The sequence below is a fragment of the Artemia franciscana genome, chromosome 8, assembly GCF_032884065.1.
Source record: "Artemia franciscana chromosome 8, ASM3288406v1, whole genome shotgun sequence".
Classification (NCBI taxonomy): Eukaryota; Metazoa; Arthropoda; class Branchiopoda; order Anostraca; family Artemiidae; genus Artemia; species Artemia franciscana.
In genome coordinates this window covers 29,605,739-29,631,976 of record NC_088870.1, presented here as the reverse complement: position 1 = coordinate 29,631,976, position 26,238 = coordinate 29,605,739, and the positions used below count along the sequence as shown (strand labels likewise).

The following is a 26,238-nucleotide window of genomic DNA, read 5'->3' as shown; positions in this document are numbered from 1 at the left end:
TAATGAGGAGATGTACACTGTCGTACTCATAATACATATTCTACTCGAAATTATGTTAAGGCTTGGGTTCAATAATAATCGATAGACTGAATTTAAAAGTTTAAGAGTAGCTAGTAGGGAGGGGTGTTTTTAGAAATAATGATTATATATGATGTAGAAACACAAAAAAAATAAGAGGTAAATACGCACTGAAATCAATAGCTGAAGAGTAGCTAGTAGGGAGCTGTGGTTTTGAAACTGCAGATGCTATAGATACAATCGGTGAGTAAAGGGGAATGTAAACGCAATTCGATAAACCGAAACTGTAAATGATAAAGTCCCCATCCGCTTAGCATACAACGAAAATATATTGATCACAAACCTATTGTATATTAGAGTCCTTCTTAAGATTCCTTTTAGACATCTTCGTAGATTAAGCTCACTTCATATTATGAAAATAACTTGGACAGTCATTCTTTTATATCAAAATATTTGTTTGAGACAATGAGAGTACTGGCCGCTTGTACAGATTGACCCATCGGGGGGGGGGGGGGTACTGGCCGCTTGGATTCGTGGCGATGTTTCAGAAAGAATATCTGGCAGGCCTTTCCAAGAATTTCCTTATTAACCGGGAAATTGCGACAACATTACGGGATCGCACGCATCAATTGAATGGTTTCACCTAGAATATATTGTTCTCGGAAAATGCTAAGACTCTCCTTAGAAGTTTTTAGCTGGATACGAGGGACTAGCAACTCCAAAGAGTCGTAGGAATGGTGGGAGCACTGACCACTTAAAGTAATTGGATATGGGCCCGCTCAGAATGATGGGCTATGGCCCCCTCGGAGTAGTAGGATAGGGCCCCACTAGAAAACAGAGTTGGGATACTACCCCAAAACTTGACGGATGACAAGAGAATGTGATGTGTCTGGCGATATAAAAACACTTTCCAAACAAGCTTTTTAAAGACAAAACCTGCTTTTTTTAATCGCAGTTCCAAGTCATTTTCATGGAGCTGTCATTTGATTTTTTTTTTTTAATCCTAGTACTCCCACTCCCCATGATCAGGTAGATAAATAATGAAAATACCGTTTGTTTAATACTTGGTTTCTGGGACATTGAATTGCCGCACTTCACAGTGGATACCCTGTATATGGAACAAGCATAAGTTAATATTCCTTCTATGTGTACTTGTATTCATACTTATGCTTTTAGACTACCAGTTACTATGGAAGATGACTTGCTTCCTGTGTTTTCTATTTAATGTTTTCCATCAGAAGCGGTTCGATCCATATTTGTAGGCGTTTTCTCACTGTGAAATATTGCACCCCTACAGAGATTTGCAGTGAAATTTTAATTTATTGAGTAGCTCTCAAGTGTATCAATAAAATAAAAGAAAAAATATGAGGTAATTACTTTTTCTGATAGTAACGCTTGATTTATTTTTCTAGGGTCAAGTGTTTTATTTTGTAGTAATATATTTCATGTGCTTGAAATTTAATCTAGATAGTGACCTCCCTTCTCTGATTATTACCTAGTCAGATTTTTATTTTCAGGGGCGGATCTAGAGAAAAATCTTGGGGGAGGCTCAATGTGACAAGTGCACCAATAAGCGAAATCTTGGGGATGGGCTAATGTGACAAAGGTACTAATAATTGACCAAATTGACATATTTACTAAAAAAAGTAAAAAAAGAAAAAGGGAAAGATGGATCAATAAGAATCCTGGGGGGATGGGGCCCCAGCCTTCCTGGTTCTGTAGGTGTTCATTTTAATGAAATCGTTCAGATTCTTAAACTTACTTGCAATTTAGGCTCTATAAGACAATGATGTTTACGTAAATATATATTTTCATTACTTCAAATTGCACTGTTTTACGCAATAAAATCGTTAATTATGACAATAGGCTATTTAAGCTTTACTGATTTGCAATGGTTTGTTCAGGGATTCAATTTATGAACCTTTATTTTTCCTTTTAATTTTTGAACTGAGCACTAATGCGTTAATTCAGGCAAATGTATAATACTTTTCAGTCCGCCTGCTGTCTACTGATGTTTTTCTAAAGACAGATCAAGGAAGTGAAAAAGTGGTAGGGACAGTTTTTCTTCGCCGCAGGATTTTTATATTGCTCATTTTCTTCTTTTAGGAGGTAATTATAATCTTATACTGTTTATTTCTAGACCTTCAAATGAGGCATAAAAAAAGAAGGTTAAATCTGGATTTAAAACCTTTCTACGTTTTTGAATACCACTATTGTCTTCCCTCATATTTATCGTTTTGTTCCGATGATCAATCAGTAGATTAGCAAGCCAAAGCCTTGGCAAAGGAAAAATAATTCGAATTTTCTAAGACTAACTGACCAATATGAGTTCTTCTGTTCTTCCCTCAACATAAATTTTAAGAATGTTAGCTTTGATTGATTGAAAAGGATTTGAGTGAGTTTTCTTTTATTTTTTTTTATACATAGCCGCATAGAAAATAAGATTAAGAGGGGTTAAGAGGGAAATCATCCCTAGAATTAGTGATAAGGACAAGGGCCCTCCTTGCTGATCTGAATATCGATTTGACGAGCACATATTAAAGTGAAAAGGCCCATGATATAGCCTGTTTCATCTATCAAGATTGTTCACAATGTAAAACTTCCTTTCGCATTTTATTTGAAAATTCTTTTCAACTTGAAATTTCTGCAGGGATTCGCAGTAATCCTATAATTTTTCGTGTTTATAAGAAGGAACAAAATTATTAATTTTCTTCCAAAAAAGTTCAATTACTTTTGCCTCCTGGTTATCAGAATAAAATACAATAATTTAGATCTTTGAAATTTATTTAAAAATGAAACTCTAAATGCACGACAAGTTGACAAGTATTCGCTCACAACACAAGTTAATAAACTAAAAAACTAAAATCGAATTGCACATGAAACATTCCTAAATTCTTATAAATAAATTACTGACCAGATAATAAAGCAATTATTATGTAATGAGACGAATTAACCATTTCTATCTAAAAGGACAGTGTTGCCTAAACATGCAAAGAAATCCTGTTTAGTTTAAGATGGGAGAAGAGCAACGTCAGAGTGTTTTGGAGAGCCAAAAGGAGAGGAGGAGAAGGGGTGGCACAAAAATGGGCGATTTTCTTAGACAATTTAAGATTTATTCGCCAAATCATAAAGATTTTGAGATTTTTTTACGTGGAAGATTGAAGATTCTCCTCCTGCGTACGTCTGTGAGCTATCTAATGTGCAGCATCCTAAATAAATCTAATACAGGATAGAATGTTGCATAAACACTTTCAGATTATGATAAAAGTAATAACAAACATTCCAAATGGGAATATTTTTAAGAACATGAAGTAAATCAACCACAAAACAAAATATGATAAATGTGTGGTTAATGGTTGTCTCCATAAAAGATCAAAAGTAAAAAAAAAAAAAAACTCTTACATTTGTTAAAAATAAACGAATCATTTAGGGTAATGAACGGTAAGCAAAGAGCGATACTCGTCCACAGTAATCAAAATTAAAGACTAAAGATTGAAAACAACACAAACCAAAACAACCCAAGTTCCAAACTGATTATAAATATGTAAGAAGCTTGTATCTTGTATTGAAATCACAAGACATTAGCCGCAGAACATTTGGCAGAATTACAGCTCGAAAAAGCGTCCCCTGAATAGAGAAATTGCACGGTGAAACTTGTCATGTTTCATAACTCTTCAACAGAAGCTTTAACCATTCATAAAAAAAATTTGCATTTTCAAAACGTTAATGGACATCTAAGTAAAGGACGAGCGGGATAAATAGTAGGCAAAACTAACAAACGGGACAGTTGCCCCGGGCACCGTGGTCTTAGGGGGAGCCGCAGCTAGGTAAATGTTCATTTTTTTCAGCTTTTTTGCATATATTTGAATCGGGAGGGAGCGCTGTAATTTATTTTTCACGGGCGCCATCAACCCTAGAAACGACTCTGACACCGTTCCGATGAAATCTTCCGCATCCTTAGGCTAATTTGTGTTTCTTTTTATACTTTAAAGTTACTTTTGAGTTTTGGTTTCAACCCCGAGGAGGGAGGGTTGGGGAGGGGTAGAAAGGCTGTCAAACCCGTTCTTTAGGGTAAAGTTTCCCCCAGACTTGGGGAATTAGGCCGTTTAATTTTCCATGTGGACCTGTAAGACTATTCACAACATCTAAAAAATTTGGGTCTTAAAAGTACATTTTTATCGGCCATATCCAGCCAAAAATATTTTCTATTTATATTTTACTATTTTGGCTCTATCTGAGCCGACATAATATGACTTCATTATAATGAATTTTGATAGTAGCTGAAGTTTAAAATTTTGGTATATTTGGAATCTGCATAAAAATTGGATTCTTTTGGTGATCATTGTTTTCAAAATTACATTTTTGAGAGTACAAAAATTTACTGGCTGGTCCCTCTACTCCATAATCAAACGCAAAATGTTATATTTCTTGTGAAAACCATGAACGACGCAAAAGAAGAAAAACTGAGCTAATTGCAATTTCTTTTTAAATAGCACTAGCATAGTTGACATCAAAAGATAAATATCGTCGTTTAATCTTATCATTAACAAAACATTTTACTGGTAATAATAAATGCCTTTTTGTTGGAAAATTATGAACAAAAAGGAAACAGGATATATTCACAAATTATATTCTAGCTCTTGAAAATCGCAAGAGTAAAAAAAAAAAACTAAACCTAACAAACGGTTCTTTTTTTTAATGCTTGGTCTATAATCTATTTCAATAGTGTGATAAGAATGTTGTTTATACTCAGATATGCAAATAAACGGCTAAATAGTTGCAGAAACAAAGGTTAAAACCAGAAGACTAATCGCGTATTTATACGGAAAGTTACACACCTTAGGACATTAGAATGCTAGTCGTGTGTGCTATCCAAAATCAACTTTTTGTTTATCTATTTTGGACATGTATTTTTGCCATTTAATGTATCATCATTCTTATGCTAGTAAGCCTTTGGTTAGGCGCCATGGGTACACCAAGAAAACTTGCATAAGCCGTGCCTCAAACTGCGGCGGCGAAACTACTAATTAGCCAGGAGACAGAATTAAGTCACGTACAAAGCTAATTACAGCTATAACTAGCAAGTCGTAATTAGACAAAGGACTTTTTATTAATTTTGAAATCTCTTGAACTGCATGAACATAATTAATATTTGACATTCTACTCTTGACGGTGTACTTGTATTTGATTAGTACATTTTTAGAAAGAGTTTCAACATTTTGGCAATTTAGATTAGCTGTTCACAATCAAAACACGGTTGCATAATATTCACGATTGTCAGTTTTGGTTCATCGCCTTTGAGTATGGGCAGAACTTACATATGCATAAAGTCGAGACAGGGCTATACAATGGATTATGATTCAAAGGAGAGGGGGGAGGGTCAATTTTGAAGAAGGATTCCCGTGCAGAAAAGCACCTTCAAATCTATATTTCTTTTCATTTCGGGAGGGGGGGAGGATTCTAACCTGGAGATCCCTTACTCGTTTGGGTATGATCTCAAAAACAACATGCCACCGGCTATAGGTATGTGTTCTAGTTTCCATTTATACTCTAATCCTTATATTTGACGATAGTAAAAAAGAAGATCGGGCAATATATTTCCACGAGCTTATTAAAGGTCAATGTGCCACCCACAGCATGTAAACCGGTGTCTAGCCACCCCAGTCATATTTAGTTCCTGGCTCTGACGTATTTCTTGGTTATATAATCGGAAGTACAAGAGCAGAGAGTTACACAAGATTCGCTTCTGGTAGACGTTTCAGGGAGGAGCCCAACTTTGAGTGCTAGAAATAAAGAAGTAATATACAGAATATGAAAAATAACAAAAATTGTCTAAACCTGAAGGTTTCTTAGGACCAACAGAGCTGAAGCGTCTTTCTGCGTACGTGTCTCTGCCAAACACACCCTATGTCGTCGTTCCAGGTGACAGAATAACAGACTTCCCGTTCCTTATACATTTTTTATCTGCACGCTGTGTTAGCTCAAAATACAGATTTTCGCTTAATGTTTCTGATTTTGGACGGTTGATTTGTAGATAAAAATAAGGTAAATATAATATGCACGCAAAAAAGGATGTGTAATAAAATTAATAAATTGCTTTGGTAAATGACAAAAAACATACGAACTGAGCTACAAAAAAAGTACTGAGGATAACAACAAACAAAAGTTTAAGAAGCCAAACAACAAATACAAAACACATAGTTCCAATCACGAAGCGTAAATTAACTCGGCATACCAAAATGAATTCGAACCACTTAATAATAGCATATACTTGTTTACAGACTTTCTTTTTTTCCATAGATAAGGAATATTGCCATTTAAGGCCATATCCATACTTCTGACTTGTAAAGGGGGCTCACCTATTAAGTCAATTAAAGTATTTAATTGCCATTAAATATCCAAAATGTATGCATTATTTGTAATTTTCACTTTTGGGGGGATACATCAGTGATTGTTGTACAAAGCCCCTTGTTATAGGCTTGCTATGACTATTGGTTAGAATTGGTCTTGAGTTTGTGATGCTTTTTCACTCAAATTGCGGATATTTCTTTTCTGGAATGCTGAAGTTTGACCTTCCTACTGTCTGACAGTCTAGGTGGATGATTATGTTTTATTACATAGCATGGATCGGGCTCTTAGATTAGTTAGAGATAAGAACAACAGAAAAGTAAGTTGAACACATAATAAATAAACTTGGAAATATCCCATTTGTCAATTTTACGGTTGCTTGTAGGAAGGAGGAAATTTAACTATCATGCCAATAAATAATCACCGCAAAACCTAAATCTTACACTTCACCAATTTTAAATTTAAAAAATTAAATTATATAATTTTAAATCTTGTAGATTTAGGTTTGACATTTTAAAATCTCTACCTTCAGAAATTCAGTGCCCACTTATTTTCTGCATTTTTGTTATTTCTGGATTCTATGAAATCTCGTTAGTATCAGACTACCATTTCTTATAACAGAATGTATACGTTTCTATTATACAATAGGGTTGCATTGATGAACCTTTGGCGCTGCATGCTTGCCATAAATCAGAAACATATTCTGCTGACACTTATAATCTGGCAATGCCGAGAACTTTACAGGATAGTTGATTGTCTTCTTATACGAAAACTACGGTTTCTATCTGACTCTTTACTGCCAAACTTTTCAAAAGCTCGAGCAACGGAGCCGGTGCACACTCGTCCCCAAGGCTGGGCTATAAAGCTCAAGTCTGCCTGTACGCTGTTTGAGCGGTTCCTTACTCGCCAATCACCACTTCCAATAATGTCTTCAAGACTGCTGGTCTGCGTCTCAGCAGTTTTTGTTTCCGGTCTCTTTTCTCCGTTTTCCCAGTTTGAAACGGAAGCAGTGCTGCTACGATCACTAAGTGCATCACTTGAAAGTTCGCTGCAACCAGTGTCACTAGATACAGACCCTGACCTTGCTTGTCGTTGCGGGATAAAAGTCGCATCATTACTCGGGTTTGTTGTTGATGCATCTGAAAAAACTTCACAAGGGATGTCCGTCTCACCTAGAAAAAAATTTCTCTGTAAATAAAAAAAATCTTCAGTATGGAAAGACAAAAATTGTTGTTTTTAGGGCTAAGAACTTGCGTTATGTGATACTATTAATTCAAGAAAAAAATTATTTGCGAAGGACACTTGCTTTTTCAGCTCTTTTTTCTTAAACATCCTAATTAAAGAAGAACAAAAAGAGCAAAGAACAAAGACAAGTTTGATGTCTTTATGAGCAGAGGGACATCCTTAAGGTGAATGAGGCACATAAAGTACAGTGGCTTTAAGACTACGTAAACGAATTATCAAGAAAATCGAGCTCTGGTAGCTAAGAGAAAGGTGTTTATTAGAAAACAAGAAATAGGCAAATTTGAAGAGCTACAAGAATTTAAAAGCCGTTCATGTAATTGCTTTTTCGTCTAAATCTTTAGTAGATAATACTATACTATATTATACTATACTATATAAATACTATATTATGGAAAATTTGACCTTCGAAACTGGAACTCTAAAACTTTATTCTTTTGTTCTGCTTACAACAGTGAAACTGCACTGCTTATACATTGTAATTGATAGCCATCCGAAGATAATTTTGTTGTGTTATCTTAACGAACGCGATTGTTTGAAGTCTCCGATATTGCCACCTACAACCAAAGCCCGTAAATTACCTTAAGAAGCAGAATACTTGATGATTGGCATTCAACACTGGGAGAAAATATTAGCCAGTAAACCGAGCTGGTCGTAGAGAACAAAATCATAACGGCCATGTAATGACTGCCAGTGCTTTTACAATGACCACATGATGAAAGCCTAATTTTTAGCTATATACATGGATTAGGCGCACATTGTGGCTGGGCTGGTAAAATTTGCCCATCTCAAATGTGCCAAACTTCCAAAGTCTTGGCCATATTTTTGAGTCGCTAAAATTTCAATAATGGTCGTATAGCTTCAAACATGACAGTTAATGAAGTTTTTTATGCAGCTATGTACGCCAGTTAAATGCGACATTATTGATACAAGTAACACCAAGACAATGATATAACAACATACGGGACGGGGGAGGCACAAAATGGCTTCAGTTTTACTAAAGAACTTAGTTTATCTTAGCCAATTATCTTACTGACGTTCCTTTCACGAAATAGTATTTTGACGTCAGGGAATGGTCATATACGCTCATCCAAATCATGTTTGCGTCTTTGTATGTGTAATGTGCGTTTTCGATTATTATTTTTTCTTTTTTTATTGTGTTGAATCAAGTTTAAAAGTAAAAACTAAAACAATAACAAAAAAATGAAAAAGATGAAAAGAAATAAAGATGGGTTTTAAGGGAGGCATGTAAAAAACAAGAAAGAAAAATGATGGGTGTTAGGGTAAAAGAAAAGAAACTATACAACAGATGCAAGCCACTGATCCCACGAAAGCTCCATGGCCTGTAAGGGAGGGAGCCAACACCATTACTATTCAAACACTAATTCACGAACAGGAAAAATTAGAGAGATATAATTTTCCCAAAGCAAAAACAAGACCGATATCAATAGAGGCCACAGAGTGAGAATAACGACAGAGAAAAATGTTACAACAAAAAATAAAAATTAAACCGAAACCGAATTTTTTTTTTCATAAGTCTTTTAATAGTGTCAAATAAATGACATTCATAGGGCCAACCAGGAAGAGTATTTCATATAACATGACAGGCAACTCAGGAATTTTTCGAAGAGACCTGGGAAGACTGCCATAGAGCTGAAGAGAAGTGAGAAATTGACAAGAAAAAGCATTAAGTTTTGAAGACCAAGTAACGGTTTAGTTGCTGAATGATCTGTTTCCTGGATAAGATTTATTAATTTATTATCAGCGTTAGAAAGCGGTTTAAGAAAAGAAGAAAAAGTAGATGCACAGGCATATTTTTTTTTTGTATCGTTGGTATAACCCGAAAAAATGAAATGTCAGTGTTATAGTTGGGCTGGATCTTCCAAGTTTCGAAGCACGGTTTTACCATGTTGATACTAATATGGATAGTATCGTCGTTAATTGGAGTATACAGGTAAACAAAAAGTAATATGGATTGCCGCATGAGACTTAGTAATCCTGTCTTGATTTCAAACAAGGAGAAAAATTAGCTACAAATATGAAAAAAGAAACGTCCCACCCAAGTCATATAGTTTATGTCCCCCAGCCGTTTAGCACACCTCGTTAAGGCCGTGATTAAGTGAACTGATGGAACTCGAAAATCCCATGTTAAATTGAAAATTTATATTTAAAAAGTACTCAAGTATTCATTGGCGGAAGATGCCGCTTTTAAAATCAGGCCATAGCTTCTTGAAGATGCTACAAAATGTTTGAAAGGATTTTGCTCTATTTCCTCTAATTGCTTAGAAATCTTAGAAAATGTCTAGGTATTTTTCACAAGTGTACTCGATAAAGGATATTGCTTTTAGAACAAAATCGGTTCTATCATGAGCAGAAGACAATAACCTGTAAGATGATTGGAACCATTTTTCGATTTATTTTCCTGTTTTCTAACAGTCCCCTAGAATATTTTCAGCTACCTGAAATTTTTACAAGTCGGTTGCCAGAAAGAATCTTTTCAGATCACCGATAATACCCCCCAGAGACCAAAATGACAAGCTGGTAAAATCAGCTGCTTGTTAATAGAGTGTGAAATTTTCATAAATTATTTCAATGCAATGAAGAAACCTAGAAATGAGAAATAGTCAGGAGCCTTCAGTAAAGTTGTGCACACAAAGCCGAAATCATGGGGAAAATTAAATCAAAGCGAGGTATACATCTTAAAAGTGTTACCACACATAGACAGCGCCTTTGTAAAAAGTATTTGGAGCTTGGTAGATGTAACTATCCAAAATACCTAATAATGCGGTACGGTGAAGAACTAGACAAGTCAAGAGATTTAGGTCAAGCGACAAACCTTGAGGCGGAGCAGAACCCCGTAGCTTCCTCCCAGTTTCCCTACCGGGTCGTGACTGGTGGTAGAAACTTGGATTGCGACGAATTGAAGGATTGCCGGCTAGAGACTTAAGTTTGGAAGCACAGGTGAGGAGGAAACAACCCGTAAAAATCATAGAACCTTAACGAAATTTACACCACCATATTCAGCGTATCAGAGAATCCTACTGTAGTTTCAAGCTCCTATCTACAATTAAACAAAAAAAGTTTTTTAAGTGAAAGTAAGGAGCGACATTAAAACTTAAAACGATCAGAAATCACTCCGTATATGAAAGGGGCTTTTTCTCCTCGACGCCCCGCTCTTTACGCTAAGATTTTACTGTTTTATAATGTAGAGTTAAGAGAAAGTGTCAAACTTTAGCGTAAAGAGCGGGGCGTTGAGGAGGAAAAGCCCCTTTCATATACGGAGTAATTTCTGTTCGTTTTAAGTTTTAATGTCGCTCCTTACTTTCATTTAAAAAAAACTCGTTTTTTTGTTTAATTTCTGGACGTCTTTGAATTAATGCATGGTTTGATCTTGGCTCTCCACACATAAATAATTAAAAGGAAATTTGCATATTAATTTTTTGGGGCTAAATGGCTTTTTCACAGTTTTAATCGGAAGATTTTGAGAAAAAAGGAGCGAGGGAGGAGACCTAGTTGCCCTCCTATTTTTGATTACTTAAAAAGGGAACTATAACTTTTAACTTTTTACGAACGTTTTCATAAGTAAAAAATATACGTAACTTACGAATTAAATTACGTAGCGAACTTCAATATTCGTATGTTTTTATTGCGTATATGAGGGGGCTCACCCATCGTCGATACCTCGCTCTTGATATTAAAGCTTAAATTTTGTCCCAATTCCTTAAGAATGACCCCTGAATCACAAAGGCCGTAGAATAAATATTTGAAATTACTAAAAATGCTTTAGCGTAAAGAGCGAGGTATTACGAGCAGATAGATCCCTCAGATGCGTAATAATTTCTGTTCGATTTAATTTTTAATGCTGCTTCTTACTTTCAGTAGAAAAAAAACTTTTCATGTTTTTATTTTCTTTGTTTTTTTTAAACAATGCTAGAAAATCCTGCGCCCCCTCCATTGAAAGTCTCTTCCCCCATGAGAAGTTCGTCCATGGAAAAATCCTCCCCGGTAACCCTCCCAGTCAAATATCCCCCCCAAACCAAAAAGATCCCCCTGAAAACGTCTGTACACTTCTTAGTAACCATTACTGTATGTACACACAGGTCAAAGATTGTAACTTGCAGCCCCTCCCACGGGGACTGCGGGGGAATAAGTCGTCCCCAAAGACATAGTTATTGGGTTTTTCGACTGTGGTGAATAAAATGGCTATCTCAAAATTTTGATCCGATGAATTTGGGGGAAAATGACCGTGGGAGGGGGCCTAGGTGCCCTCCAATTTTTTGGTCACTTAAACAGGGTATTAGAAATTAACATTTCCGTTAGAATGAGCCGTTTCGCAACATTATGGGACCACTGAGTCGATACGATCACCCCTGGGAAAAAAAAAACAAATAAACACGCATCCGTGATTTGTCTTCTGGCAAAAAATGCGAAATCCCACGTTTTTATAGATTGGGGCTTGAAACTTCCACAACAAGGTTCTCTGATACGCTGAATCCGATGCGTGATTTTTGTTAAGATCGTATGACTTTTAGGGGGTGTTTCCCCGTATTTTCTAGAATGAGGCAAATTTTTTCAGGCTCGTAACTTTTGATGGGTAAGACTAATCTTGATGAAACTTATATATTTAAAATCAGCATTAAAATGCCATTCTTTTGATATAACTATTGGTATCAAAATTCCATTTTTTTTAGAGTTTTGGTTACTATTCAGCCTGGTCGCTCCTTACTACAGCTCGTTACCACGAACTGTTTAAAAATGTGGAATTTTGTGTTTTTTGTCAAAAGGCAGATCACGGATGCGTGTTTATTTGTTTGTTTTTTTTTTTTTTGTTTTTTTCAGCGGTGATCGTATCGACCCAGTGGTCCTAGAATATTGCGAGAGGGTTCATTCTAACGGAAATGAAAAGTTCTAGTGCCCTTTTTAATTGACCAAAAAAATCGGAGGGCACCTAGGCCCCGTCGCACGCTAATCATTTTCCCAAAGTCACCGGATCAAAATTCTGAGATAGCCATTTTATTCAGCGTAGTTGAAAATCCTTACAACTATGCCTTTTGGGATGACATACTCCCCCACAGTCCCCGTGGGAGGGACTACAAGTTACTAACACTGACCAGTGCTTACATATAGTAATGGTTATTGGGAAGTGTACAGACGTTTTCTGGGGCGTTTTCATTTGGTTGGGGGCAGGGGTTGAGAAGAGGGAGATATGTCGGGGGAACTTTTCATGGATGAATTTGTCATGGGGGAAGAAAATTTCCATGAAGGGAGCGATAATAACAGGAATATTCCTGTTATTATTTTCCTGTAAATATTAATTCCTGTAAATGTTCCAGAATAATTTCTGTTAAAAGGAACAGGAATTATTATGCATATGAGGGGCTCTCTTCCTCCCAATACCTCGCTCTTTACGCTAAAGTATTTTTAGAAATTTCAACTATTTATTCTACGGCTTTTGTTATTCAGGGGTCATTCTTAAGAAACTGGGACAAAATTTAAGCTTAAAAAATAAAAGTTCTAGTTGCCTTTTTAAGTAACCAAAAAATCGGAGGGCAACTAGACCTCCACCCGCGCTTCTTTTTTCCCTCAAGATCATTCGATCAAAACTATGAGAAAACCATTTAGCCAAAGAAAAAACAAAAAAAAACGCAAATTTCGTTTTAATTATTCATCTGGGGAGAGCATAAATCAAAACATGCATTGATTCGAAAACGTTCAGAAATTAAATTAAATAAAAACAAGTGCTTTTTAACTTAAAGTAAGGAGTGACATTAAAACATAAAACGGACAGAAATTACTTCAAAATGAAAGGGGCTGCTTCCTCATCAGCGCCCCGCTCTTCACGCTAAAGTCCGAATCTTTCTCTTAACTCTATTTTTAAAACAGTAAAAAACTTTAGCGTAAAGAGCGGGGCGTTCACGAGGAAGCAGTCCCTTTCATATACGAAGTAATTTCTGTTCGTTTTAAGTTTTAATGTCACTCCTTACTTTCAGTTATTTTTTTTTTCAATTCAATTCGTAAGAAAACTTTGGTTTTCTGAGAATCCTCGAAGAAAGCTTTCAACTAAGTTTGGTGTTTAGTTTCGAATCAATCAACTGAGGTATTTTAATTAGCCTATTCCTAGGAAAAAAAGTGGAAAAAACAATAAATTTTCAAATGCACTCTGTGCATGCCGTCCCAGTTTTATATACATGGGCATTTTGTATTTGAGAATGATAGTGCTCTTTTGCTCATTTTCTCTTCTCCCTTGGTCGGTAACCAAGCTTTGCAAGACCCAGCCAAATATATTACTATTCCTCGGCTGAAGCATCTCACCAAAGGAAGCTGTCTATCAAAACCTCTCACAAGACTTGATAATTGGTACTATTTGAAGTTTTGACATTCGACGGTCTCTAGAGAATTAAAAGACAGAAGACTAACCTAACTTCAATTTTGAAGCTCGATGTTTTCAAGTTCACTTAATCACGGCCTTAAGAAATATAGATAACTTGGTTCCGCCACATGATGACTCATCGTAGGTAACGTAGTAGTTTAGTAATACTTGTCTTAGTTTAAATCCAACTCAGTTACTGCTGTACATTGCGGTATAGAGCTTCCGACGACGACATTCTTTAAATCTATGAAAGGCAATTTAAAGTGCTATAGCTGATGTTCTCTGCTTCCTATAATTCCAGTCAATATCATGCATTTTTTTTTTAATTTTTAGACTTGAGCAGTAATTAAATGTTCTATGTTGGGCTTATAATCGATAATAAAAGATCAATCACCTTGTGATAACAAATCACTTTCCTCAATAACCGTTACTACTTGAAAAACTTAATAAAAATTAATTTTTTCTTCATTATACCGAAATGTTGGAAATCCAACCTCTTTTCCGTTATACCTATACCACTATTTACTCATGGATTAAGTTGCTCCAATTCACGGGTGTTACATTGATACAACAGAGTGACGCATGGCAAAATGCTTGGGAAATATATAGCTTTGACAATGTATTTGCACATTGGGGGGGGGGATAAAGAGTAAAGTAAAGCGCTTTTAGGGAATGATATAAGTAACCCTAAAAATCATAAGACACTTATATCTTTCTAAAAGCGTTTCCTAAGATTTAACCGCTCCCCCTGATGTGAAAAAATATACCCAAATTGTATATTTTCCATGCATTTTGACACACACCCTTCTTTGCTTCAACTCAATACCCGCAAACAACTGAAGAATACATTCTAAATTGTGGTATAGATATAACGGGAAAGACGCAAGAAACACTTTCAAGTGGGCTATGTTTCAGAAACTACAGTAGGAGCTTTGTATCAAGGAAGTTCCCTAAAAAGTATAAAAGACGAATAAGTAATTTTCTCTCTGAATTAAACTTGAATATCAAAAACAGAACCGGCAATAAGTTTTTTTTCCTACCCATAAAAGGCACCAAAGGGAAATTTGAATAAAGAAAATTGCACTATGGAGAGAGCACATTATACAGTATAATATTCAGATTTCCATTTGTAATTCTATTTCCAATTATTATCAGCAATAAAATCAAAAGAAAAAAGAAATTCAATGTATCTTTGATAAACATATAATAACAGCTCTAAGAGAACCTCAAAGCGATTGTTAAGAATACCGGTAGCTCTCCATATTTGGCAAATTGGTTCTTCTATCGAAACAAGTCACGACAATTCATGCACGACGGATTTCAAGCGGCTCAAAAGGAACTTAAAGGGATTACATATTAGTGAAAATGGACGGGTGTTGTAAAAATTAATACTTTCTTTCTCAAACATATCTCTTATATCAAAACTGACAAAGCTGTTGTGTCAGTTGACATAAGAAACTTGACGTCAAATGAGGCTTTTGCCAGATTCTACGTAATTTATAATCATAGACATTCAAAAGATGCTTCAGTGATTGCAGATCCTAAAATAAATTGTTCAGCTGTTAAAAACCTGAAAACATTAAAGGCAAAACCAAGTTCTCAGGAGCTGCAGTTTAACGCAACTCGGTTATATTTATGATGATGGTACATATCACGGTCATCGAGAGCAAAAATCACATGCATCCATTATTGAAAAATTAATGAAAAGGTTCTGCCTATGTAATTTTTCAAGTGATGTTGAACGGTACCCCCCACCAAAAAAAAAAAAAATTAAAAGGACGTTGCTAGATCCTTTTTATCTTATGTCTGGTAAATATATGTAAGAGTTGATTTCTCGCCCTTAACCAATTACCTTGCCTTATTTTTGCATGAGGATGGTCGTGTTCATGCACACAAACCAGTATACTTCTGTATTTATAATTCGTGAAGTACACACATTTGTCGTTTGCCTCTCTTCTGAAAAGATCTCTTCTGAAAAGATGATAATTATTCATATGTGGGCTGTGAACACAACAACTACGATTACTCTAGTCTCAACAATGTCTAATCAAACAAGAGCTAAGAGCTCATATGGCACTTGTGACGAGGCGAGAAGAGCTAAGAGCCAAGAGATCATATGGTATGAGCTCTAACAAAATTCTATGAATCAATAGATTGATTTAAAAAGGGAAATAAGAGGCTTAATGCCGGTCAAGATTTAAAATAAGAGCTCTGAGTCACAAAGTACTTCTAAATATCAAAATTCATTAAGATCCGACCACCCACTCGTAAGTTATAATTCCCTAATTTTTTCTAATTTTTCCTCTCCCTTTTGGTCGAATCTGGGGAAACGAATTTATCAAGTCAAATTGTGCAGCTCCCTGACACGCCTACTAATTTTCATCGCCCTAGCACGTCCACAGAAGCACCGTACTCGCCAAATCACTGAACCCCTCCCCCCAACTCCCCCAAAGAGAGCGAATCCAGTACGATTCTGTCAATCACGCATCAAGGACATTTGTTTATTCTATCCACCAAGCTTCATCCCGATTCCTCCACTCCAAGTGTTTTTCCAAGATTTCCCCCTCCAACTCCCCCCAATGTCAAAAGATCTGGTCGGGATTTGAATAAGAGCTCTGAGACATGAATTCCTTGTAAAAATCAAATTTCATTACGATCCGATCATCTATTCGTAAGATAAAAATACCCCAATTTTTCATGTTTTCCAAGAATTCCTGTTTTCCCCTCCAACTTCTCCGAATGTCACAGGATCTGGTCGGAATTTGAAATTACAACTTTAAAGCACAAGATCCTTCTAAATATCAAATTTCATTAAGATCTGGTCACCCTTACAAATACCTCAATTTTCAAAATTACCCCCCCCCCCAATTCCACCAAAGAGAGCTGATCTGGTCCAGTTACGTCAGTCACTTATCTTAGACAGGTTTCTATTCTTCCCATCCAGTTTCATCCTGATCTCATCCTGATTTCCAGTCCCCCCAACTGCCCCCCCCCCCAATTACGCTTGATCCGGTTGAGATTTAAAATAAGATATCTGAGTTACGAGGTCCTTCTAAATATGAAGTTTCATGAAGATCCGATCACTCCTAGGTAAGTTAAAAATACGTCATTTTTTCTTATTTTTCAGAATTACCCCCCCCCCCCCAATTAAGCAGATCCGTTCCAATTATGTAAATCACGTATGCAAAACTTCTGCTTATTTTTCCAACCAAGTTTCATCCCAATCCATCCAATCTAAGCGTTTTCCATCATTATAGGTTTCCCCACCCCAAACTTCCCCCAACGTCACCATATCCGGTCAGGATTTAAAATAAGAGCTTTGAGACACGATATCCTTCTAAATATCAAATTTCATGGAGATCCAATCACCCGTTCGTAAGTTAAAAATACCTCATTTTTTCTTTTTTTCAGAATTAACCCCCCCCCCCCCAACTACCCCAAAGAGAGCGGATCCGTTCTGGTTATATCAATCATGTATCTAGGACTCGTGTTTTTTTCCCACCAAGTTTCATCCCGATCCCTCCACTAGTGTTTTCCAAGTTTTAGGCTTCCCCCTCCCAACTCCCCCCCCAATGTCACCAGATCCAGTCGGGTTTAAAATAAGAGCTCTGAGCCACGATATCCTTCTAAATATCAAATTTCATAGAGATCCAATCACCCGTTCGTAAGTTAAAAATACCTCATTTTTTTTTAATTTTTCAGAAATACCCCCCCCCCCAACTACCCCAAAGAGAGCGGATCCGTTCCCGTTATGTCAATCATCTATCTAGGACTTGTGTTTATTTTTCCCACCATGTTTCATTCCGATCCCTCCACTCTAAGTGTTTTTCAAGTTTTAGGTTTCCCCCTCCCAACTCCCCGCCCCCCGTCACCAGATCCGGTCGGGACTTAAAATAAGAGCTCTAAGACACGATATCCTTCTAAACATCAAACTTCATTGAGATCCGATCACCCGTTCGTAAGTTGAAAATACCTAATTTTTTCTAATTTTTAAGAATTACTCCCCCCCAACTACCCCAAATAGAGCAAATCAGTTCCAATTATGTCAATCATGTATCTGGGACTTGCGTTTATTTTTCCCATCAAGTTTCATCCCGATCCCTCCACTCTAAGTGTTTTCCAAGATTTTAGGTTCCCCCCTCCTACTCCCCCCAATGTCATCAGATCCGGTCGGGATTTAAAATAAGAGCTCTGAGACACAATATCATTCCAAACATCAAATTTCATTAAGATCCAATCACCCGCTCATAAGTTAAAAATACTTCATTTTTTCTATCTTTTCCGAATTAACCGGCCCCCACTCTCTCCCCCCCAGATGGTCAAATCGGGAAAACGACTATTTTTAATTTAATCTGGTCCGGTCCCTGATACGCTTGCCAAATTTCATCGTCCTAGCTTACCTGGAAGTGCCTAAAGTAGCAAAACCGGGACCGGCAGACAGACAGACCGACAGAATTGGCGATTGCTATATGTCACTTGGTTAATACCAAGTGCCATAAAAAGCAAAGACCAACAGGGCACTTTGCAGGTGCTTATGGTAAAGTCTTTGAGCCCGAGTCCCTTCGAAACCTCCAGATTTCGCATTTTCCTATATCAGTAACTGTATTTAGTTCAGGTGTTTTTGCGTGCATTCGCTCCGCCCCCTGAAATAAATTCTTGCGTCGTGCCTATTCCTTAGAATAATAAAAATAAAAAAGTCAAGCTTTTAGTCCAGATAGCCTGTTGAATGAAAATTTGAACTGATTAGCGGCAGAGAAAACGTTAACATGAAGGTGTAATACCATTACAGATGAAACCAAAAATACACTGATCGAGGAAGACAGCAGGACCAGGCAGTTTAGTCATTCCCCGAAACGTATTAAGGGGGGTATTTTTCGGAATCTAGGGGGAAAAGGTAAAAAACAACATATATATATATATATATATATATATATATATATATATATATATATATATATATATATATATATATATATATATATATATATATATATATATATATATATATATATATATAAAGACTGCTTTGAAAATATAAAAAATTCATCAAGTTTAAAGTTACCCGTTAAAAGGTTGAGCCCCAGAAAATTTTCCAATCTTCAAAAAAGGAATAAAACACCTCCGAGGAGGCAAGTGGACTTGTTAAAGAATTGCATCATCAAATTCAGCGCATAGAGAACCCTTTCGCAGATGAAGCTCCCATCCACAAAAATAATGAATTTTGTATTGTTTTCAACAAGGAACATCACGGATGTGTTGTTATTAGTTTGTTAGCTTATGTTGTTGTTTATATTCTACGGTTATCTTATCAAACCAATAGACATAAGAAATTCGTTGATGGTTTGAAAAGAATCACAGCAAAGTGCCGCGTTCGGTCATTTTATGGCATCAAACTACAACTTTGACCCAAGTTGCTATCGATACAAAATTCTGAGATTTAAAATTAATGCCAATTGATTTAAAATTAATGGTAAACTATATTCTGGTACTTCCCAGTTTTAGAGGCAGTATCACCGCATGTTGGCACATTTCTACGTAAGAATTCACATAGTTTGAATAAAATAAACGATTAATTTAGATACTTAATATAGAATCGAATTGTTATGGTAATTCCAAAGATATAGAATTCTTTAAGTTTAAAGGCACCCACCAAAGGTTGCGAGCCTGAGAAAATTTGCCCCATTTACACAAAAAGGGAAGGCGGTGGCCTCCGTCATATATTTGATAGATCTAGACAGGATTTGAAAAAAGATCAGATTTTAATAAGCAAGTGTTTCAAAGAAAAGTAAAAAATGGCACTAAAACTCCAAATGAACAGAAATTATTCCATTTATGAGGGGGAATGTCCCCCTGTCACACCCCCACAGTTTATTCTAAGGTTTATAGTGCTTTAAAATGCTTATTTTTCTATTTCAACGACCAGTGTGTTTAAGCAGTCGTTCTGAAAGAATTAGGACAAAAAGTCGAACTTTAAGGCAAAGAGCGGCGAGTTGACGAGGGACCAGCTTCCCGGAATAATTCAGAATAATTTCTGCTCATTTTAAATTTCAATGTGGTTTCTTACTTTCATTTAAAAAAACTTCTTTTTTTTTAACTTAATCCACTGAATGAAATCATACCATCTAAATTTTTTCTTTGGCCGTTAATGATTGCAGAATTGGATATTTTCGCTAGTAGGATTATTTCCCTCTAAGGAAAACTGCTGACATGTTGACTCGGATACAACTGAATCTCTATTGCTAAGCAGCAGAGGGTCGTGTAGACCTCTCATATAGACCATTAGAAAGAGCGGGAGAAAATATGCAATCCCTGGAGATCTCCAACGTTTCTTATAGAATAGGATAATTTTGCTCTTAGGACAGGATCTCAGTAGAACATTGGCCTTGAACTTCAAAACACATATCTTTACAATACATTTTCGTACATTATAATCACATAAGTTGCCTATAAAAAATATTATAGCCGTTTGGCGACTTTTGAAGACAATTTCAGAAAATAAAAGACATGTTTTCTACGAAGTTTAGTATGTAAATCTGATTTTCGAATTGGGTAGGCTACTTACCGAGCTTGGCACTTGACAGGAATAAAATTCTCATCTAGGGGAACTTAAAATCAACAAAGAGGCAATTTAATGTCCAATAAGACAAGCGGGCTGGTATTATACTTAGCCATAAAGATTACTAAAAAGGATTTAACAATGAAGAGTTAAATATCTTGCTGATGAGCTATCTACCAAGGGTATAATAACTGAATCTGTATTGTCTTTTAAGCTTCATTTAAAAGTCATAAAAAGCTTCAATAGTCGAAAATCAAGAATGCTACACTAACATTTCAACTAGCAGGAATTGATGGCACAAAAAAAGCAAGTATAAGGAGTGTTTTTCCAGTTCTTTTCGTTTAGCGTTTTTATTCATCTGATAGTGAGAATGATTTCATCAAGCGAAAGAAATTTCACTTTGAACTGGATTGATTAATTGTTATTGTAGTGCTTTCAGACTGCGTGATTAAAAAAAGCAAGTATTTTTCAAATGAAAGTAAAGAGCGACATTAACACTTTAATAAGACAAAAAGCACTCCCTATATGAGGGCGGCTATTCCTCCTCAATTCTCTGCTCTTTACACTACAGTTTGACCTTTTATCTCAAATCGTTACGACCGTCTACTCCAGTACACAACAACTGAAATGGTAGAAAATGAACATGACACCAACCTACAAATGACTTCACTTAATATCAAACAGAAACTGGATTGCTATTAACTTTTTGAACTTCAGGTAGCTTTAAACTGACAATGCTATTCTTCCCAATGAAAGAAGGTCAGAAGCTAAATCTGTAATTATCTGAATATTAGCACAAATCATCCGAAGCACCTCTCACAGAGTTTAGGAATATAGGCATAGAAAGTTTTTTCGAGGCTAAAAAGGCACATCTCCTTCCCATAAGAGGATCCTTTTGCCAACACCTTAATAGATAGTGTCCAACTGTGTCCTACACTACAGCCATTAGTTTATTGGGTAAACAGTCCATAATAAAAGTTAATTTTCTATAGTTTGCATATGTGTCAAGACATGAACGGTATGCCGCACGCCAGAATGGCCTCTGAGACCGGGCAACACTTCCTAAGGGGGCGGCATGGAGAGAACGACAAGAAGTAAACAAAAAGAGCGGTTGTTCACTTCTAAAGTATGTATCAATCAGGATTGCCACCCCTAGTGATTTATCACTATTTCTAGTGATTTCTTATGTAACCTAGTAATTTTCTTCTAGATAGTGATTTATAGTGATTTTTGTTCTAAAACTAATGGTTTTCTCCTAAATCTAGTGATTTTTCAAAATATAGCGCGTAAATTCATGATTCAATGGAATAAATCATACAAGAAGCAAACTAATAAAAAAACGCAAAATGGTGATTCACAGCAGTTGGGTATATGTCCCAGATTAGCATTTATGCAAATATACAATCACAATTGCAAATATACCGTCTTTGAAACTTCCGACTTCCCATATTTCCATATCAGATATAGACCTTAGAGCGTTATCATCAAGATAATAGGCGACCCTAGTAAATCGCAAAATTGCAAAAATGTTCTACACTTCCTATTTCACAAAATTTGCTAAGGATGAATTTTCGTCTTCATATTTATGGTTTTCTCTCTCTATAATCTAAGTAGTGACCGCCCTTTGGATCCAACGACACAAATAGGCGCTATTCTTTTCTTCTTCACCGTTAATCACGAAGAAGTTTTACGGCGATTCCCTCAGGGAAAGACGCATATGCTTATTATGTTATACTGTTTCCGTTACACAGGTGCTTGTTACGTAATAGGGAGTGTTTTCTTCAAGACGCAGGTCCTTATTACGTAATAGGGAGTTTTCTTCAAGGCTTAATCACTTGTTACGTAATAGGGAGTGTTTTCTTTAAGATGCTTCAAGACATTTTCAAGACATTTTAAGATATTTTTAAGACACTTTTCTTCAAGATCTTTTTCAAGACAGTTCAAGAAATTTTTCAAGACGTTTCAAAACATTTAAAGATGTTTTTTAAAAAAATTTCTTCAAGATGTTTCGAGACATTTTTCTTCGAGAAGTTTTTCAAGACGTTTAAAGACATTTCAAGACGCTTTTTCGAACATTTTTCTTCAAGATGTTTTTCAAGACGTTTCAAAACATTTCACGATGTTTTTTTTAAGACATTTTTCTTTCAAGACGTTTTTCAAGACTCCTCAAGACATTTCAACACGTTTTTGTAAGAATTTTTCTTCAAGTCGTTTTTCAAGATGTTTCAAGACATTTCAAGACGTTTTTAAGACATTTTTTTCTTTAAGCCGTCTTTCTTCATGATTTTTCAGTTCTTACGTAAAAGAGAGATGTTTACTCATGTTAAGGATGATATATTCACACGTGACTTGTTTTTCAGGCCTGCCCCTCTCGTGGGCAAACCTCGCCTGTAACTGTAGAGGGCACACACGTCCTTACGTCATACGTAATGAAGGTGCACGCACGGGTGTTACGTAATGATAGGGAACATGTGGGTGTTACGTAATGGTGGCACACACGGCTGATGTCACGTAATGGCAGCGCACACGTGGGGAGTTACGTAATGACGGGGGCACGTGGGTGTTACGTAATGACAGCGCACACGTGGAAGGTTACGTAATGACATCGCACACGTGGCATGTTACGTAATGATGGTACACACATCGGTGTTATATACTACTTTAAGAGTTTTTTCTTCTTCAAGGATTTTTTTTCTTTCAAAGTTTTTTTTTTCAGAGAACCTTTATGTTCTAATGGTTTTTATCCCCATTAGGATTCGAAAGGTGCCCAATGGAACCCAATGGAACTGCGCCCTCCACCTAGTCCAACATCAGCCTAAATATTCCTTAAAAGCTTCACCTTAATGCCCTTAGCTAGCGCAGTAGCAATATTAGTAGCACTATGCGCAAAGCACCTTTGGTTTCTTCAACGTCCTTTCCAACACACGCTGAAAGTTTCAGCTTAATATCATCAAGCGTTCCTGACGCATTACTGATGCGTCCGCTTGACAACCTGTGTGGGTTTATTGTGTTTCGAATTAGTTCCATACCTTTTTATATATCCAAATTTTTCACCTTAATATCCTTAGCTTAAATAGCAGTAGTAGTAGTATTAGCAGTAGAATTAATTATAGTAGCCTAAGCTTTAGTGGCAGCAGTAGTAACAAAAGCAGTAATAATAGTAACAGGTTAGTAGTATGAGTAGAAGCAGAAGAATTAGGATGCAAATATTTTCTTTTGGCTAGTTTAACATCCCTACAACAAGCCCTGTTAGTTTCAACTTCAACCACCAAACTGTTCCTACGATATTGCTGTTAAACATTCTTGACAACCTGCATACAGACGGTGTGTTGTGTTTCAGTTCACCTTAACCCCACAGAATTCCTTTAAAGTTTACCCTTCATACCCTTAGACATAGTTGTAATAGTAATCACAGTAGTAGTATTGATATTAATAGTAATAGTATTAACTCATTGCCTTCTATTCAGTAGAGCATCCCTCTAATCGAGTCCTAGACGTTTCAAGTCAATACAATTAGCCTTTTGATAACCTGTATGTTCATATACTTCTTGAAATTTTCATCTCGGTGCTCCTAGCCTTACAAGTAGTGGCAATAGAAGTAGTAGTAGTAGTAGATGTAGCAGTAGCAGTAGTATTAGCAGTAGTGTGCACAGAGGCGCCATTTGGGCCCAATCTTGGGGTGGGCATGAACTCCATTTTGGCCCCCCAACTTTCACGTAAGAAAAAATGGGAGTTTTGGCAGCACATTGATTGAATATTCTAAGTAAAAACTCATTTTCAGTACCCATGTGTTGCATGGAAATGTACTGTAACCCAATGTGGAACTCAGCCACACTGACCTCTAAGATTAATTATAACATTAAAGATCATAATCAACAAGGTTAAGTGATTAAACTGAAAGTGGAAAATTCAACCAGACTAAAGGCTGGCCCTCCTCAGCAAGAAACTTTATTATTTAAGTAAACAATACGGTGGTGAAAGTAATAGGTGTGCAGTAATTTCAAATCAATTGGACAGAATGGATTATGTTGGACATAATGGATTATTATGGCCGGCAAAGGGCCCTTTTTGGTAGAAGCTTGCCCCCCTCCCAAATGGCGCCTCTGAGTGTGCACACATCGTGAATTTTTCAAATTAATATACTCAGTTATTCCTGATTCAAACTATTTGGACAATCCTTATACACAATAAGTGTTTTGATTTAGTTCGACATTCTCCTAAACATTCTCTGAAAGGCTCACCTGAATGCTCTTCGTCTTCTTGGAAAGTGAAGTTCAAACATGCATATCTTTCTCAATAAGATATACTATGCGTAAACAATGAAAGAATTGCCTAGCTTACAGCCCTTGTCCTGATGAGGACTGTGGGGAGGTTGACGTGCGCAAAGACATAATTACTGGAACTTTCAACAAGGCTGAACAACATAGATCTCTTAAAATTTCGATCGGATATGTTTTGGTGAATAATAGGCTTGGGGGGGCTGATTGCCCTCCATTCATTTTTCACTCATACAATGGGCACTAAAACTTCCGTCTTCAAATCATATGAGCTCCATTAAATCCAAAGTTTATACGAACACCCATTCCATAAAAACCTTATGGGGGATTGTGTACACCCTAAAGACTTTGTTATATGATTTTTGGAATATTGCCAACAAAATGACTATCTCAAAATTTCAACTGAATGCGTTTCGGGAAAAGAGGATGTCAGAGAGGGGGCTGGCTACCCTCCGATCCTTTTGACTCATAAAAAGGGCACTAGAACACCAGATTTCCAATCAAATCAGCTCATTCAAGAGTTTTTACGACCACCCTATCCATAAAAACCTTATATCTCCTTGGGGCAAAGCTTACAACCCTTGCGCTGAGAGCTGTGGGGGGGGGGTTGTCATCCTAAAAGACATAATTCCAGATCTTTCAACGACAATGAACACAATGGCTATCTAAAAATTTTGATTATATGTCTTTTGGGAATTGGTGAGAATGGTGGGGGGGGGGGGCTTGTTGCACTCCAATCACTTTTGACATCTCCAGTCGAATGAACCTTTTTCGAACTTTCTAAGACAACTCCTTCGATACGAAGTGCCCCGGTCTAAAACAAAACAAAACAAAAAAAAATAATTATAATAATACATTGTGCCCACATCGCTCTTTACTTTGGCAGCGCTATTCCGCTACCTATGATTGTAATCAAATGTTCTTTATTTTGAGCTTTGATCTCAATTGACAATGGTCGCTCTTTACTTACTCTTTTTACTAAGAACTGTTTGATTCTATCCTCTTCAATATGAGGAAGTCTATCATCTTTCTTCGATCACTCTTTTCATTTTTACACCCACGTTTAGTATTCGTATTTAAGTGCTTAGAGAATGATAATAATAACTGAAAAATGACATTCAAATTTTTCTCAAAATGAGGGGCGAAGGGGGGGGGATTTAAAATATCAAAAATGAGTATTAGGGTCATCATTTCCGCGGTTTTCAAGGTGAGCTATTCAATCGAATCTTTACTACAGGAATCTCCCAGAGGAATCCCGGCAGGTGAGAGGGGGCTAGTAGGTACTGTCCCCTAGGAAGCGAAAAGACATTAACCAATGCTGGCTATATATATACTGTATCGAACAATAAGAAATGTTGCCACTTACGTCTCGGTGAAAACATAGCTTCTGTTAGCATTTGCAGTTAGAAATATTCCCACAATTAAGA

At 36.4% G+C, this 26,238-nt stretch overlaps 1 protein-coding gene across 3 annotated transcripts in view; it reads right to left on the bottom strand.

Annotated features, from left to right (window-relative positions):
* Positions 1 to 2,784: 2,784 nt before the first annotated feature.
* Positions 2,785 to 26,238, bottom strand: part of LOC136030256 (serine/threonine-protein kinase pakG-like) — a 166,893-nt gene continuing 143,439 nt past the window's right edge. For all 3 annotated transcript variants that reach the window (XM_065709097.1, XM_065709098.1, XM_065709099.1), the window contains one exon: positions 2,785 to 7,538. In XM_065709097.1, coding sequence (XP_065565169.1) covers positions 7,105 to 7,538 — 434 coding nt within the window. In that variant the 3' untranslated portion in view covers positions 2,785 to 7,104. The remainder of the gene's footprint in view (positions 7,539 to 26,238) is intronic.